We start from the raw sequence: 14,959 nt of genomic DNA, 5'->3' as shown, positions 1-14,959 counted from the left end.
GGGTGGGTCTTGCTTTAAGAGGAATAAAATTAAAGCATACACTAAGCCTTATCTCTCTTACCTCCCAATCCACCAACAAGGATCCCCTCCTCATCTCCTTCCTCCGCTGAAAACTTAATAACTGCAAGATTCTCCCTGCTACCCTCTGAAGTTTGAATCCAACAACAATAAGCTTCGTGTTTCTCCGCTTATCCTTAGTCTTTCCCTTCTCAATTTTTCTTTTCAAATTGTAGTTCTCTTGAAGATGTACTTTTCTATCCACAAGCATTCACTGGGTTCACCATCTTTAAACGTTGAAAAGCATTCAGTGGTTGCTGGCGCCAGTTGATGACGGTTGGCGGTGGTCGACGGAGGTCAGCGGTGATCGGAGGTGATCAACGGTGGTCGGCAGTGGTCGACAGAGGTTGACGGTGGTTGTCGATGGTCAGTGGTGGTCGACGGCGATCGATAATGCCGATGATGATCTTGGACTTGAGCTCCTTCCCAAAGCCCCAAGTTCTCTCTTAAGCTCTCCCCTTCATGTGAGGGGTGGGCTCTATTTATAGTGTTTTGAATGCAATTAATGCAGGAATATGAACCATTTTGATCGGACGGTTTAGAGAGCTTCTCTTAATCAGATGACGTTTGATGGACATTCGAGTGTCTTAATGATGTCGGAATTTAGTGATCGTGAGCTCGTTGGATTCGTCTTGTCGAGACGCTCGATTCGACTATGAACTCGCTAGATTCGACATCCGTTTGAACTTTCAAATGCCTCCAAAAATCTTCCAAGAGTGGTTTAATGATTTGATTCGGGCTTGATTTGACTCGGATTAGACTGACTTTTATATCATTAGGTCTGTCTCATCGAGTCAATCAGTTTGACTATAAGTTTGCAGAAATCGGAGCTCAGGACGACTCTTAATCAAAGTTTGAATGTTTCTTGCCCAAAAAATTACATCGAGATTCGTGTTGAATGATGAAAATTTATTAGCGGTGTATCAAATATACATATACACATACACACACACAAATATATATATATATATATTAATTCCTTATATTAACTCATTCTAATTATTTCTCTAACTTCTTAAGCTTTTTGACATTTTATTACAGCAATCATTTAAATTAAATAAAAATTATTTTTTCTCTTTTATAATAAATAAACCAACTCATGAGTTGACTCGAACTCAAATAATTTATCTTAAGCTCGAGCTAAATTAATTAACCAACCTAAAATTCAAGTTAGCAGTTGCTCCAATTCAGCTTGACTTGTTTGCACCCCTAGTAGTATCTTCTTCTTAATCTCCAACTTATTCATATGTACAATGTCTCCATGTATCCCTTTTAAAGCTTAATGGATTATTCAATTTGAGTGAACATAGACTTAAGTGGAACTCAATAAACCATGTAAACTTATGTATAATTTGTTTTTACGGCCTCTACTGTGTTTGTTCTCTCATTTTGTTTGGATTTTTCTTGAAATTTCATTACTATCTTAACAAGATTATTTCAGAATAATTAATATAAAAGAAAGAGAAAAGTAATTTAATACTCGAGTAAATGTTTTCCAATAGTTTTATTTCAAGACTTTCCTGTCACTTATAAGATCTTCTTCTCGGAAACTGCATATGATTTCATTCCACAACTGAGCAAACTTTGCAGCTTCAGTTCTCTTGCTTGGTGAAGCCTATTAAAAAAATGAAAAATATATAACCACCCAATGTATTGCAACTCTAAGAAATTTTTATTTATCCTCAATTGTACCTCTGCAAAACGTTTTGACAGAGAAAAACCCCTCTTTTGTTTCTTCTCAGAAGGAACCAAGCAAGCAGTGAAAGCTCCAGGTAAGGAATGGAAGCGTGATCTCAGCATGCCTAGCGTCCGTATCTGCCAAAGAAAAAATAAAAAATGATGACCTTCTTCGCATTACCAAAAACACGTTCAGAAGAATCTATTTAATAGTGAAATTCTGTTAGCAATAATAGTAACAATATGTTGATAAAAAAATCCCTCTCAATAAAGAAGTAAAAGCAGAATAATAGTAAAATATGCAGAAAATTGTATTTGTCTACGTTGAAGGCACAAGATGAAGGAATGCAGGCAGGATACAAAATAGTAACTTCACAACAAACAGATAGCTCACTCAAACACAAATTAATTGAATTTCTTTTATGTGCATCTTTTCATTAAAAGCAGATCAACTTCCCCAGAATTGTCTCATAGTTCTTTATATTTTATCAATGATCAGAACCCAGTGAGATTATTCAAGTCAAAAACATGGAAATAAAATTAGGGTTTAGTTTTCCGAAACAACAAAAAGAACATTTTCACATCAATCATTTTATCTATTCGAAATCATGCTCTTATGCCAAAAGTATGAAGTAGTGTCAATTCGAATTAGTGGGTCAGGTTCAGGTCTGACCCAAAAATGACCCGGCCAAAATAGAGTCAACTCGAACGCGACATGAATTATAAACGAGTCAAAAACTAAGAATCAATCCCGAGCTTGACCCGGTAACCCAAACCCGACTCGAAATTTCATGTTAATTCAGGTCATGTTTGGATTTTCGGGTTCAAACCGAACCCGGCCAGAATAATAAATGGATTGAATTCTCTGACCCAAACCAAACTTGAAAAATATTTGGGTCAACCCTAACTTGGATTTTTTCAAGTCGAATTCGAGAGGTGTTGGCGTGTCGGGTCAATTTTTGACACCCCTAATATGAAAGCTATTATAGACAACACCAAAGAGTGCGAATAAGGTGCAGTCATGATTTAGAAAAGAGTAGCAAGCAAAATTCTCAGAATGGAGACGCGTTACCTCTCCAAGACGACCAAAGGCTCCAGAAACACCACCATATAAAGTGGAGAAAACTGAATACCAAATCTGGGTATCCATACAATAAACCTGACAAAAAGTTTACAAGTGTTAAGAGTAACCATTGCTGAAAGCAAAAAGCAGTCATTACTGCAGAAATTAATAAAGCTTACCAAAATTACTGGGACCCAGAGTGATAAAATAGCACCAATATTGTTTTTAACTGTATAGAAAGTAGAATCAGTAGTACGAAAATGCATGCATAAAAATTTGATAGCGGAGGAATGCAATGAAAAAAGTACCATTAGGAAAGAATTCATGCCAAGCATAATGAATATTGTGAACTTTCATTATATCTTTTGTTGGCTTGATTAGAGGCTTTATCTGCATGAAAAATAGAAATTTAAAATGTGAATTAATAAGAAGTAATAATTTTAATTCAGTTAATTGATGTCTAAGAAAGCAAAAGCATGCCTGGAGAAAGTAACTAAAAGAAAATTTGGAACTCAACAGCAACAGCCAGAATAGAGTATACCTGGAATGAGAGGACATTACTAAAATAGCAATAAGACAAAATGATAGAATAGTTAATTTTATTTTCCCGATAAAAAACCTTACTTGAAAAGAGTAAATTGATTTTCATGCATACCCCGTCCAACATATATTCTAGGCTGCAAATAGTGAGTAAAAATTTAATATTAGGAGAAAAACCATTCCAAGAGGAGAAAAAAGACGCAATGGACCATGCTTAGCCTAGCCCAATCATCTCATGACCTAAAGAAAAATAGTAGAACTGTGCACCAAATACTTGATAAGTTACAGATCCATTAACACGAAGAAAAAATAGAAGCATCACCTGAGACCACCATAAAAGAAACCTGATTACAAGCCAATCAGAGTTTTCAATCCACCGTCGAAGCATTGGAAATATAAAAAGCACAGCAGCTAATAGATTTGGGAGCATGTACAATGCTACTGCCATCAGGTATAATGGTGGCAACCCTTTAACTCGACCAAGCCACCTATCTAAGTTAGCTGGTAAAGTAATTGGTGATCCTGAACGCATGTACAGAAGAGGAAGAATAACAGCCCATGCAAGACTGACAATTGTTTTTAGAACATTTCTCATCACAGCAGTAAACTTCCATCTATGATACCCAGGAAAATTAAGGAAAAAGTCCAACAAGCCTGAAATTAGATGATGGAAAGTAAACTGTTAGTAGTGAACATAAAAAGAAATCAGCAAGTGCAAAATCATATTTATGATGTATTTATTGAGAAAAGAGTTGTAAAACTTAAATAGTGGTAACTCATTAGTCACTGTGATCTACAGGTTGCTCATCTGTGGTCAAGTCAAGAAATTTCCTTGCATAATGTCTCGAACGGGCTTTTTTTCCTAAAGAAGCTTTTATTGGAGTGAAAGAAAATTGGAAAAGGGTGGATCCCTTAATGTTTCAAACAATTAAACAAACTAAAAGTTACATAAGCATATGTTTTTGAGCTAAGATGAAGGACGGCAGAAGAACCAAATGTTACACAGAGAATTCTTAGGCCCTTTTGTATGCTCGAGACTTGTGAAACAAATATTCAAATGAGAAGGTCAAGAAAACATAAAATTTTATCAACAAAAAATATACCCTCTATATCGTGTTGAAATATTTGAGCTATATATATTATTCAAAGTTAGATCCACTGCAATCAGCTTTATGTATTTTGTTTTGTAAATGCATTTATGATATGATTGGGCCTTTTTATTGAATATTTTATTGAATTTATTTCCCTTAAATGATAATGTGGTAACAGAAGGCTTTTAAGAGAGAGACATGGCGGTATGATATGATTGGGCTTTTTGAGCTTTGAGATAATGAAACTTGACAATTTCCAACGTTTAACTTTATTCTATCGAAGGGACAAACCAATGGTAAGTATGACGAAGTCAACCAACAATCAACTATGATGAATCACAAAAAAAATATCAGATAAATTAAGCATTACAAAAAAGAAAACAGCAAAATCGACATAGTTCTGCTTAAAAATGCATGTAAACAAAAGAGAAGAAAAGATCTAAACCACAAATGAAAAGTCACAATCATGACGTACAATAAAAGAATACTACTCACCAACTTTAGTGGACTGGTTTGATTTCAGGGATTAGAGCAACATACACCACTAAACCTCAAATTCTGCTGATCCAAGCTCTTTATCATGCAAATCACATGTTTCATGCCTGGGTGGGTCTTGCTTTAAGAGGAATAAAATTAAAGCATACACTAAGCCTTATCTCTCTTACCTCCCAATCCACCAACAAGGATCCCCTCCTCATCTCCTTCCTCCGCTGAAAACTTAATAACTGCAAGATTCTCCCTGCTACCCTCTGAAGTTTGAATCCAACAACAATAAGCTTCGTGTTTCTCCGCTTATCCTTAGTCTTTCCCTTCTCAATTTTTCTTTTCAAATTGTAGTTCTCTTGAAGATGTACTTTTCTATCCACAAGCATTCACTGGGTTCACCATCTTTAAACGTTGAAAAGCATGTAGGTAGCCCCATCTTCTTATAAACTTCTCCTCAGCTCATACACATAGATTAACCCAAATTATTAGTTATTACTAATTTTAGATTTTGGATTTGCTTTAATGAAGCTTTAGGATATATTATGCATTCAGGCTTACTATTATTACTTTTATCCCGTAATAATGATTAAAACAAAATTGGTTAACTTTTTGGTAACATATGCAGACTAAGTTGCTCTTAACTTAGTGGCAACCGATTTTCAACATTATGTGTCTTTGTGCAATTCATATAGAGTTCTTGATTTGCAGGGAATTTGTATTGATTTTTACTTGGTGATAATTGGTTTAGTTCCAATAAAATTTAAAACTTTGCATCAGACACTAGACAAATAAACTTTATAATTGAAGGATATATGTAACTTTCTTTGTTATAAGTGTTATCCTTGATATTTGCAATAGATTCTTTAGATATTTTGTACATTGATTGTCCTTCACTTCTTATTCAAATTTTGATGCAAACACTTCTATAGATTTCATTTAACAATCATAACAGAATATCAAATAAAATAGATAGCATCGCATTGATTTATTTCTGCAAAAATTCATGAATATTGAAGTAATTCCTGTAGTGACAATATCTATGTATATAAATATATACATACATATATATATATATATATATATATTGTTTGTGTTGAACATAATAAATTTTATTTTAGTAAATTATTTTTTATTATAAAGATAGTCTTGTCATATCGATTATAAAATAAATGTTTCACTTATTGATAGTGTATAGCATGCTATTTACAATAGATGTGGGCCTTTTGCTATTGGCCAGTATGACAAAGAATAATAATTGGATTTTCATGTGTTGGTATTTACATTCCCAGTTTAAAAGGATAACATATATAAGATAAAAAGAGAAAGCAAAATTATTACAAACAAAAAAATAGAAGAGATTGAAGAGAATGTATACTCTGAAGAAATCGAAGGAATGCTGCTGAGATAAAAATACTGGAGATGTCGTAGAGGAAATCATCTTTTAAAAAATCATTCAATGCATAACCACCCCAACTTATGATTATCATTGCCTGAAACAATATCAAAATGTGATCAATTTACTCTCGTAGTAAAAATGTTTAGACAGACTGCTTTCAGGCTGCTGATCATTGAAAATTCTGGGCATAGAAAAAATTAAGTTATCAGTTATTTAAACCTGCAATGCCAGCGCATAGAAAGTCCACATACGATCAAAACTACGAAATATATGCCAAAATGTCCTTGTCTCCACAAAATATGATTTCCCAGTGTTTTTGCTGGATGTTTTCTGGGAAAGATGTTCACCCTGCAGATAATCTGTGAAATGATGACACTTGCCATGTGACAATGATGATGTGAAGGATGGCCACTTAAACTTTCTAGTATTACCTTCATAGCCTTTGATTCACGTACTGATTTAAAAAATTCACCATCATCACACATAGGCCACCCAAGCGAAAAACAATCAGGAGACCTGGATGGATGCATATGTATAACTTCAATGAAGAGTCATGATACAAATAAAATTAGACTTAAGCTTACATAGCATGCATGTATTTTACAAACCAGAAATATTCATTCAGATCATCATAGTTACACCAAGCTGAATGTGGAGCTTTTCCTTGGTTGCTTTTCTTGGATTCCTGGTGAAACAACATCATCACTTCACTACTTTTCTTTTCTTTTTCACTTCTCTGCTAGTATAAGTAAAATCTTAAAGAGAATAAATTTACTGGAAGAAGACGTACCTTCTCAATCACCCGGTAGATGGGTGTGATAACTTTCTTTAAGAAAGCTTCATCATCGCCTCCATATGAAGGTCTAATATTTTCTCCAGTTACAACGCTCACATTTCCAGCCAAGAGACCATGTAATTCATAAGCCATCTGAAAGCATTAATAATTTACTTTCAGTTAAAAGTCATCACATAAGATATAATAAATGATTCTGATGTCTGTGAGTCGATAAAAAAAAACAATAGCCTTACATTGTGAAAAATGTAGCAAATGCATTCTGGCATAAAACGAATATTGGCAGCTTCTCCCCAGATAAGCAAATAAAGGCCCATGTAAAGAATCTTTCGCTGTTGAGTTTCCTGTTTATCTTGAGGTAGCCTGAAATGGTGGCAGAGTAAGAAATTATAGTGAAAATGAAGAACAAACAAGTGCATTAAGGTTCATCGTTGGTGATACCTTAAACTGTGCTTGCGTCCCAGAAATTTACACCATTTTTTGTAGTTTTTGAATAACTTATTCAAGACTGCATCAACAGCTCGGTCATCAAGCTGTACTACAAATGTTAAGTTGAATTAACAGCACAACAACCAAAACTTCAGCTAAGAATACATGTTCAAGGAAAGAAGTCCAGATGAAACAAGTGTATGGCAATCAACAAAATACAAAAGTGCAGCAAAAAACAGTAAAAACCACAATATGAAACGGCAATAATGGTTAATTGTTTAGGTAAAATCTTGATGGAAAAGCATGGAGTGATCGAAATCAACCGAGTCGAAATCAACCGAGTTGTACTTAAAAAAAAAAAAAAGTTAAAGAAACATCACAGCATCTACCTCTCATGTTACAGAAATTATTATTCATTATCAGATTATGGTAGCTAACTAAGGATGAATGGAAGCATATAAGTATGATAGAACTACTTTTTATAGCATAAGACCTCTTTCTACAAAATACATTAAAAAAAACCATAAAAATTTAAAGTATGATGTAGCAAGATTCATATAATGTAACACTCAGCATTTAGGCAGTGCTGGCACGAAATCACCTAATGTAGGTATAGTCAGATTTTTGTGGTTCAAATTTTTCACCACTTGATTAAAAAAACATGTTTGCAATACCACGTAACCACTGGCCAGGCAATTCTAAATTGTTATATGAGATAAGAGGTGAAATCAGTTTGCAAACTTTAAGCACAAGTATGGACCCTCATATAGTCGCGGTGATTTTGATTTCTCTCACTGATGTGCTTGGCAAAATTGCATATAGCAGTAAATTCCTCCGCAAAAAAGATTAGAAAAACAGAACGATGATATAATGACAAAACGCAATTTAAAAAGTAAAGCCCACCTTGGTAAGTGGTTCAGGTTTTGGTGATAGCCGTATATGAACATTGGAAAGCAGCAAAATCAAATGCTCCCGCTGGTTCCTAACATTATCTTTCTGCGAGCATAGAAATACAATTAAGAAGGGTAAGACCAAGGAGAGTTATTGACATAGTTAAATGAAAACAAACAGTTCCAACTGATCTATGTATGGAAAACCTGAAATCCGAACATAGTCCTCAACCAATCAAGAAGATCCATATCTCCCAATTTCTGCCTTTGGGCATCAAACGAAGATGGCCAATTTAATCCTCGGGTATTTTTCAAACCAGCCACAGCAGCCTTAATCTGTTCAGGAAATGCACTAACTCACTATAGAAGTGCTCGCACGGAGCAAAGAAAACCAATTTTCATACGGAGCATATTGAAGACTGCCATAATTTGTTTCATCTGTCGACATTAGTAAATATTCATACCTCCTCGAGTTGCATAATTGGTTGAGAAGCACCGGCAGCATCCAAAGGGAGAATGTTATATGGAACATAAATTTCCTTCTTTTCTTGTACATCTCTAGCTGCAGCAATAATCTGATAGGCGGAACAAACGGAATTCGTTCAATTTAGTGCGGAAAACATCAATATGTAGGAGATACATCAACCTGATTATCCGCTGCGATGATAAATCAAAATGTATACCTCGGGGGCGACTTCTTCGACTTTCTCGGTCTTGTTAACGGCGCACAGAACTTCAAAGAGCACGCCAGCGGTCTGATAGGCTTTGCCAAGCTGAGCACTGTTGGCGTGGGAGGCACGGTATATTAAAAAGGAGAAAGGGAGAAAACTTGAACAAATTAGGTTTTTGAACAAATAAAGCTTACCGATCCGCCTGTTCTCCTCTGTCAAGGGCTCTAACGTAGTGTTCATAGTATTGCTGATAGAAACTCTCGATTTCTCGAGCATCGCTCTTCTTTAGCCTCTTCGCAAGGCTTGGCGCGTTGTCCTGAGAATAGGATAAAGAAAGCTTTCATCTGAAATTTTGAAGGCAGCCGTAATCTGTTATTTGATAATTTGGCCCAATTTATTGGTTTAAATTGAATTTTCGAATCAACTTAATTACATTTCATTAATATAATTCAGTTTATTAAGTGATTATTTGATTTTTATTTTGGGGTAAGAGATGTATGGATTTTGCTTATTGATTCGAATTTAGAAGAAAATTTTGGTTGAACTAAAACATTAAACTGCCATAACTAGAAAGAAAATATTTTTATTTTGTGTATTATATTTGAAAGCCTCGTCATATCCGCACTTACGTTTCATTTGAAGCCTGAATAATATTATTACTTCTGATTCTCATATAATTTAATTTAATTTAATTAGTTAATAAAGTTATCAACCAAACCGAATTATAGTGTGGTTCAATTAAGTTTAGTTCTACCAACCATTTTGTTGATTCATTCCTGCCTATCATTTGATATTCTAAATCTATATTTTTTGGAAAAATTTACGTACATGCCAGATTCATACAATTATGTCTTTATATATTTAACATTTTAAACTTTGACATTTAAATTTGTAGCTCTTTCTTATCATAAATTTATAGATTGAATGGTGTATTTTATATTTAAAAAGTAAGGGTGATGTTTGTGAAGTTAAGGATATGAGTGTTATGTAGATAAATATGAAAGTTTTAATATTAAATATGTAAATACATATAAATTATGTGCTGTGCTACTGTGTGTAAATAATGTTTAAATATAATGAAAATATCATATTATGATGCTGCACTGTCATAATTGAGAAAATTGTTTGGTGATTAAATATTTAAATAAGAATATGGTGTTTAAATGTATATTTGTGTGTATTTAATTAAATTTGCCACTAATTTAATTAAGAATATGCTTGGGGAAATTGAAGATATTTGATTAAACAGTTGTGAAGTTATTGCGAGAAAAATTGTTCTTCAAAAAGTCATGGTGTCTATTATAGATTTATTTGATTTTTTAAAAAGTCGGATTGTAGTTTTCTAATAGCCATCGTATTTAATGAGATTAGGTTGTAAAGCACAGTTTTCCACCATTTTTTTTTTTAAAGTAGATAAAGTACAGTTTTGTCCAATGTTACAGAGTATAATGCACTACAGCTTCCTTTTATAGATGGATGTTTTATCCAAGTTCTCAAATTACAATACTTTTAGTTCAAAGTCTAGCACATAGAAGTGTGTGCATGAGTTGAAAATAAAAATATATAAAATTTTTAATTAAATATTATTATATAAAAATAATTTCAATATTATGTAAATGATAATATATAATAAAATACACAAAACTAATGGCTATTTTAGCTTTTCTTTTAAATGCAAATTACGTGTACGGAAAGCGCTTGATTTATGGGAAGTTGAGAGACTTATGGTGGACATGTGAACTTCCGCCTTAGTTTGAATTTGATTCATTTTAAGTGGTTTAACTAATTCATCAAACAATACATTTGTTTTGACTGAATATACTCCCCTTTTGAGCATATCAAAGGACCCATAGTGTTTTGGAGAGGATGAGTAAGATGATGTTTGGGACAATTTGGATGAAAACATTTAAACTTTTTAATGGGAAAATTTATATGTCTAGCACACATACAAATCTTATGTATTTACATATCTCATATCTAAACTTTCATATTTACATACCTAGCATTTTAGTGTTTTAAATTTTTACATGAAAAGTTGTATTTAGCTTTTAAAAAGTGATAACAGGGCTTTTTTTTAATGTGATGTTAAATATTTGAGTGTTATGTGTGTGTGTATATAAGAGTTTAGAAGTGAGATATGTAAAATTGTAAATATATAAGAATTGTATGCTATATGTAAATGCCCCTGCTTATTTTACTTTGAGTGGATTTATTGGCTGAAGTCATGACTTCAAGTTTGAAAATTTATACTCTTAATGGGCAGAATATGATGAGTTAATTTTTTTTCATTTTATTTCACAATTTTCTTATGAATTTTTTTTAACAAAGTAGAATTATGTTTCAATAATAAATTTTAGAAATTTTGATTGAAAATTAGAAAAGATAGTTTGTATCAAATAAAATTTTAGTATGTTTGGAGTAACATATCTCAATCTTATATTTCCTCATTATTTGATGGAAAAGAGCATAAATCCATGAATGAATATATTGTACTGTTAAAAAAAAAAATTTATTCACTAACATTCATCCAGATTGTATATGTGACATTTAGTTGTAAACTCGCACATTGTTTTCACCTATTAGTTAGTGTTTATTGTTTTTGTCAATTTATTTGCAAATTCACATGCATTTTAAACATGAATACCAAATATGTGTGCCTAACTCCTATAGGGGGAAACAAAACAATCATCTAGCTAGGTTTGTTAGCTAAAATAATTTGTAGAAATTTGAAATATAATGTACAACAAATCATGAATTCATGGATATTTGTTATGTAAAATAAATTAAAAAATTTAATGTAAGAGGAAAAACTATTTAGTATACTTTAAAACTTAATATTTGTTATTTAGCAATCTCTCTGATGTTTACTAGTGTAAATTTATTAGCCATGAAAAAGTCTAATCTCTTAAGACATTATGTTTACATGTAAATAAATGCATATAACGATGTGAATAACATAGTCAACCTTCAAAATAGAGGACTATTTAATCCCATATATTGTATCATCTAAGTGCATTAACAACCATCTTTTTTAATATCTTTACTCAATAAGATTGGTCAAAAATTTTCCTCCTAATAGTAATTTTTTTACTTTATGATGCTAACATTATGCTTGTTTCTTAACATAGTAGTTATTGTCGTTAAAAATCTTATAGTTCAAAAGTTCTATGTCATCATAGTTTGAATATTTATTTCTAACATTTGGGTGGAGTTGAATAATATAATTCATGATTTCATATTTTTTAGCCCTAAAATTTTAAAATTTTCACATTGTTTTAATAGTTAAGCTCAGGATAATAAATTTGTGGAAAAATTGAATTTTTTTTATGAAACTAGTTCACCCAATGGTTGTTAAATCTTATGTTAATTGCTCTCAACTTCTTTCTCTACTCCCTATTGATCTAAAGCCAAACTTTAACCATATGAGTTATGATTTTTTTTTGCGTTTGATCTCTTGTTATTTGATTTTATTTTATGTTTATTTCACTTGTTGGCTTTATTAAATTTTTTCAACAATGATAAGTTAGGTAAATGGAGTAGCCTCTATTTTGAATGGGCTTTTTAGGACCCTCGCCATTTGCAAATTCTATAGTGTTATAATTTTAAGTAAGTCATTTTTAACCCATAAATGTGTAGGTTTTTTTCGCTTTTTTTTTTCGGTTTCCACAACATACATTTTTTCTCTTTTTCTTTTTTTTTTTCGGTTTCCACAACATATATTTTTTCTCTTTTTCTTTTTTTTTTTTGTTTCCACAACATACATTTTATTGCTTACCAATACTATATTTTTACAACTTTGAGTTCATAGTTTTTACCTCATAAATGTTTAGTTTTGTATTAATTGTTTTCTTTTTTTTTAATGGCAGTTTCCACTGCATACATTTTATTTGAGCATTGTTAGTTTTGAGACATTTTATTTTATTGTAGTTTTTTAAATGCCATTTTGGCTCGCTCATCATTCCATAATAATAATGACGATGGCTAGAATGTGATCCGACTTAACATGGGACTCCAAATTAGATAGAAACGAGATCATATACTAATCCTACATTGGCATTGCAGATCTCTCTCTCTCTCTCTCTCTCTCTCTCTCTCTCTCTCTCTCTATATATATATATACATATACATAAAGAGAGAGAGAGAGAGAATTGTGATCCTGCTATTTATTCCGCCATTGAACACTCATAAAATTCGTTGCCTAACTTCACGCAGCGTAACCGGGAGAAGAATGATCAAGCATCGATAGTTTATTACCATTAAATAAATAAAAAAAAGAGGACATATAGAGAGAGAATGATTGACGATTTTACCCGCTCCAATCGCTGCAACAGAGCGGTCTTGAACTGCCGCACTCCACGGCCGCTAGAACTCGGATCGAGCCTATGGGCCTTCTCAAATGCATAAAACCGACCTTCTCACCGCCAACATTTGATCATTCCAACATAAAACATAACAAAACAAGAATCAGTCGTCATAAAAATTGAACCCAAATGCTTAGAAACCAAATCGGGATTAAAAAAAAACAGATCATACATAAATAAGCAACGCGGGGCCGTTCCGCCTCGATTTCAGCAGCAACGCGAAGGATCGGTGCAATGCTGCTCAGCGATGAAGGTACAACCTCATTGTCGAACACCTCCATCGAAAACGTCGTCATAGCTGCGCTCCTCGACGGCCGGCGTGTAAGCCCCTGCGGCCCTGATGGCGGTCCGGACACCGGGGCAATCGCAGCTGCCCCCGATGAGGATGAACCAGAACTGGATGCATCGTTATTGGCCATCCCGACTCCTCTGTTCTAGCACCCTGAAGCCTTGTTACACATAGATGATCCGCAAAACCCCAGCTGAAAATGCGATCACGATGCCCTTCTATCTTTCCCGCTTCCAAGATCCCGATCGCCTGCACATTTGATCAGAAATCTCAACCAAATTAATTTCAAATAAGACATCAAAATTTAAAAAAATCGAGCTCGAATGTGGAATCGAAAAGAGGGATTTCAATTTCGAGCGAACCTCTCGTGGGAAGCGATAGGCGAGATCGTGATCCCCGAGCGGGAAATTGAAGAGGATTACAGATAGAGAGACAGAGCGAGAAGGGAGAGGAAGGAGGGCGGGGAGAAATAGCGCGGGGCGAGTGAGCCGGTCGAGGGTTATCTTTGCTGGACCGGCCGGGCGAGACCGTAGACACGTGGCGGAGCATTAGTACGTGCGGACGAACCGGGATTTTGTTGGCCGTTAAGGAGGTTCTGTGGTGGGGCCGCACTGGGACCACCGCATCATTGGAGTGCCAAAAAGGTTTTGTACTTTACTTTCTTAAATAAGCAATAATCCCATGATTAATATTGTTAAGTTGTGATTAGTGCTATTATTGGGGAATAAGAGGACCGTTGTGTTGGCAAAGCCGAAGGGCTTTACTTTGGCTTTCATATAAAGAATTTATTTCCTACAAATAAGATATTTGACATAAACCATTATTATATAAATATAAAAATGATGAATCAAGGGTTCTAATATTTTTTAGTGTCGCCAACTATTTTAGCAATTTATATATGCTTAGTTATATGTAATGTATAATTATTTTATTATTAGGTTATATGGGCTCATCAAAAGAAAATGTTGGGTTGGATGTATAAAGAGATTTTAAATTTTATTTGAGTTCTTTTTTTTTTAATTTAAATCTCTCTCGCTAAGGTATTAAATGAATGCATTACAATATAAACAAAGAACATGAGCTATTGATTTTGCAAGTGAAATATGAAACTGTTGGTCGGAAACCACAATTAAAAACTTTTGGTGCTTTATCAAAATTTCAAACGAATTGCAAATTTGACAAACTTCTAGTCAAATTGAGTATTTTGATAGAGTAA

The 14,959-nt window shown here is 33.4% G+C and overlaps 1 protein-coding gene across 1 annotated transcript in view; it reads right to left on the bottom strand.

Moving 5' to 3' along the window:
* Positions 1–14,188, bottom strand: part of LOC110021689 (callose synthase 5) — a 37,053-nt gene extending 22,865 nt beyond the window's left edge. Inside the window, exons 1-23 of the mRNA XM_020720281.1 lie at positions 14,106–14,188; positions 13,627–13,992; positions 13,404–13,504; positions 9,288–9,409; positions 9,106–9,202; positions 8,887–8,997; positions 8,630–8,758; positions 8,436–8,528; positions 7,545–7,636; positions 7,340–7,466; positions 7,101–7,238; positions 6,919–6,995; positions 6,742–6,826; positions 6,530–6,658; positions 6,290–6,404; positions 3,660–3,991; positions 3,422–3,474; positions 3,278–3,338; positions 3,106–3,187; positions 2,977–3,026; positions 2,807–2,893; positions 1,750–1,872; positions 1,574–1,672 (exon numbers count right to left, since the gene is read on the bottom strand). Coding sequence (XP_020575940.1) covers positions 1,574–1,672; positions 1,750–1,872; positions 2,807–2,893; positions 2,977–3,026; positions 3,106–3,187; positions 3,278–3,338; positions 3,422–3,474; positions 3,660–3,991; positions 6,290–6,404; positions 6,530–6,658; positions 6,742–6,826; positions 6,919–6,995; positions 7,101–7,238; positions 7,340–7,466; positions 7,545–7,636; positions 8,436–8,528; positions 8,630–8,758; positions 8,887–8,997; positions 9,106–9,202; positions 9,288–9,409; positions 13,404–13,504; positions 13,627–13,873 — 2,550 coding nt within the window. The 5' untranslated portion in view covers positions 13,874–13,992; positions 14,106–14,188. The remainder of the gene's footprint in view (positions 1–1,573; positions 1,673–1,749; positions 1,873–2,806; positions 2,894–2,976; positions 3,027–3,105; positions 3,188–3,277; positions 3,339–3,421; positions 3,475–3,659; positions 3,992–6,289; positions 6,405–6,529; positions 6,659–6,741; positions 6,827–6,918; positions 6,996–7,100; positions 7,239–7,339; positions 7,467–7,544; positions 7,637–8,435; positions 8,529–8,629; positions 8,759–8,886; positions 8,998–9,105; positions 9,203–9,287; positions 9,410–13,403; positions 13,505–13,626; positions 13,993–14,105) is intronic.
* Between the last annotated feature and the right edge of the window lie 771 nt (positions 14,189–14,959).

Source organism: Phalaenopsis equestris, unplaced genomic scaffold (assembly GCF_001263595.1).
Source record: "Phalaenopsis equestris unplaced genomic scaffold, ASM126359v1 Scaffold000140, whole genome shotgun sequence".
NCBI classification, from domain to species: domain Eukaryota; kingdom Viridiplantae; phylum Streptophyta; class Magnoliopsida; order Asparagales; family Orchidaceae; genus Phalaenopsis; species Phalaenopsis equestris.
This window is presented reverse-complemented; position numbering and strand designations above follow the sequence as displayed.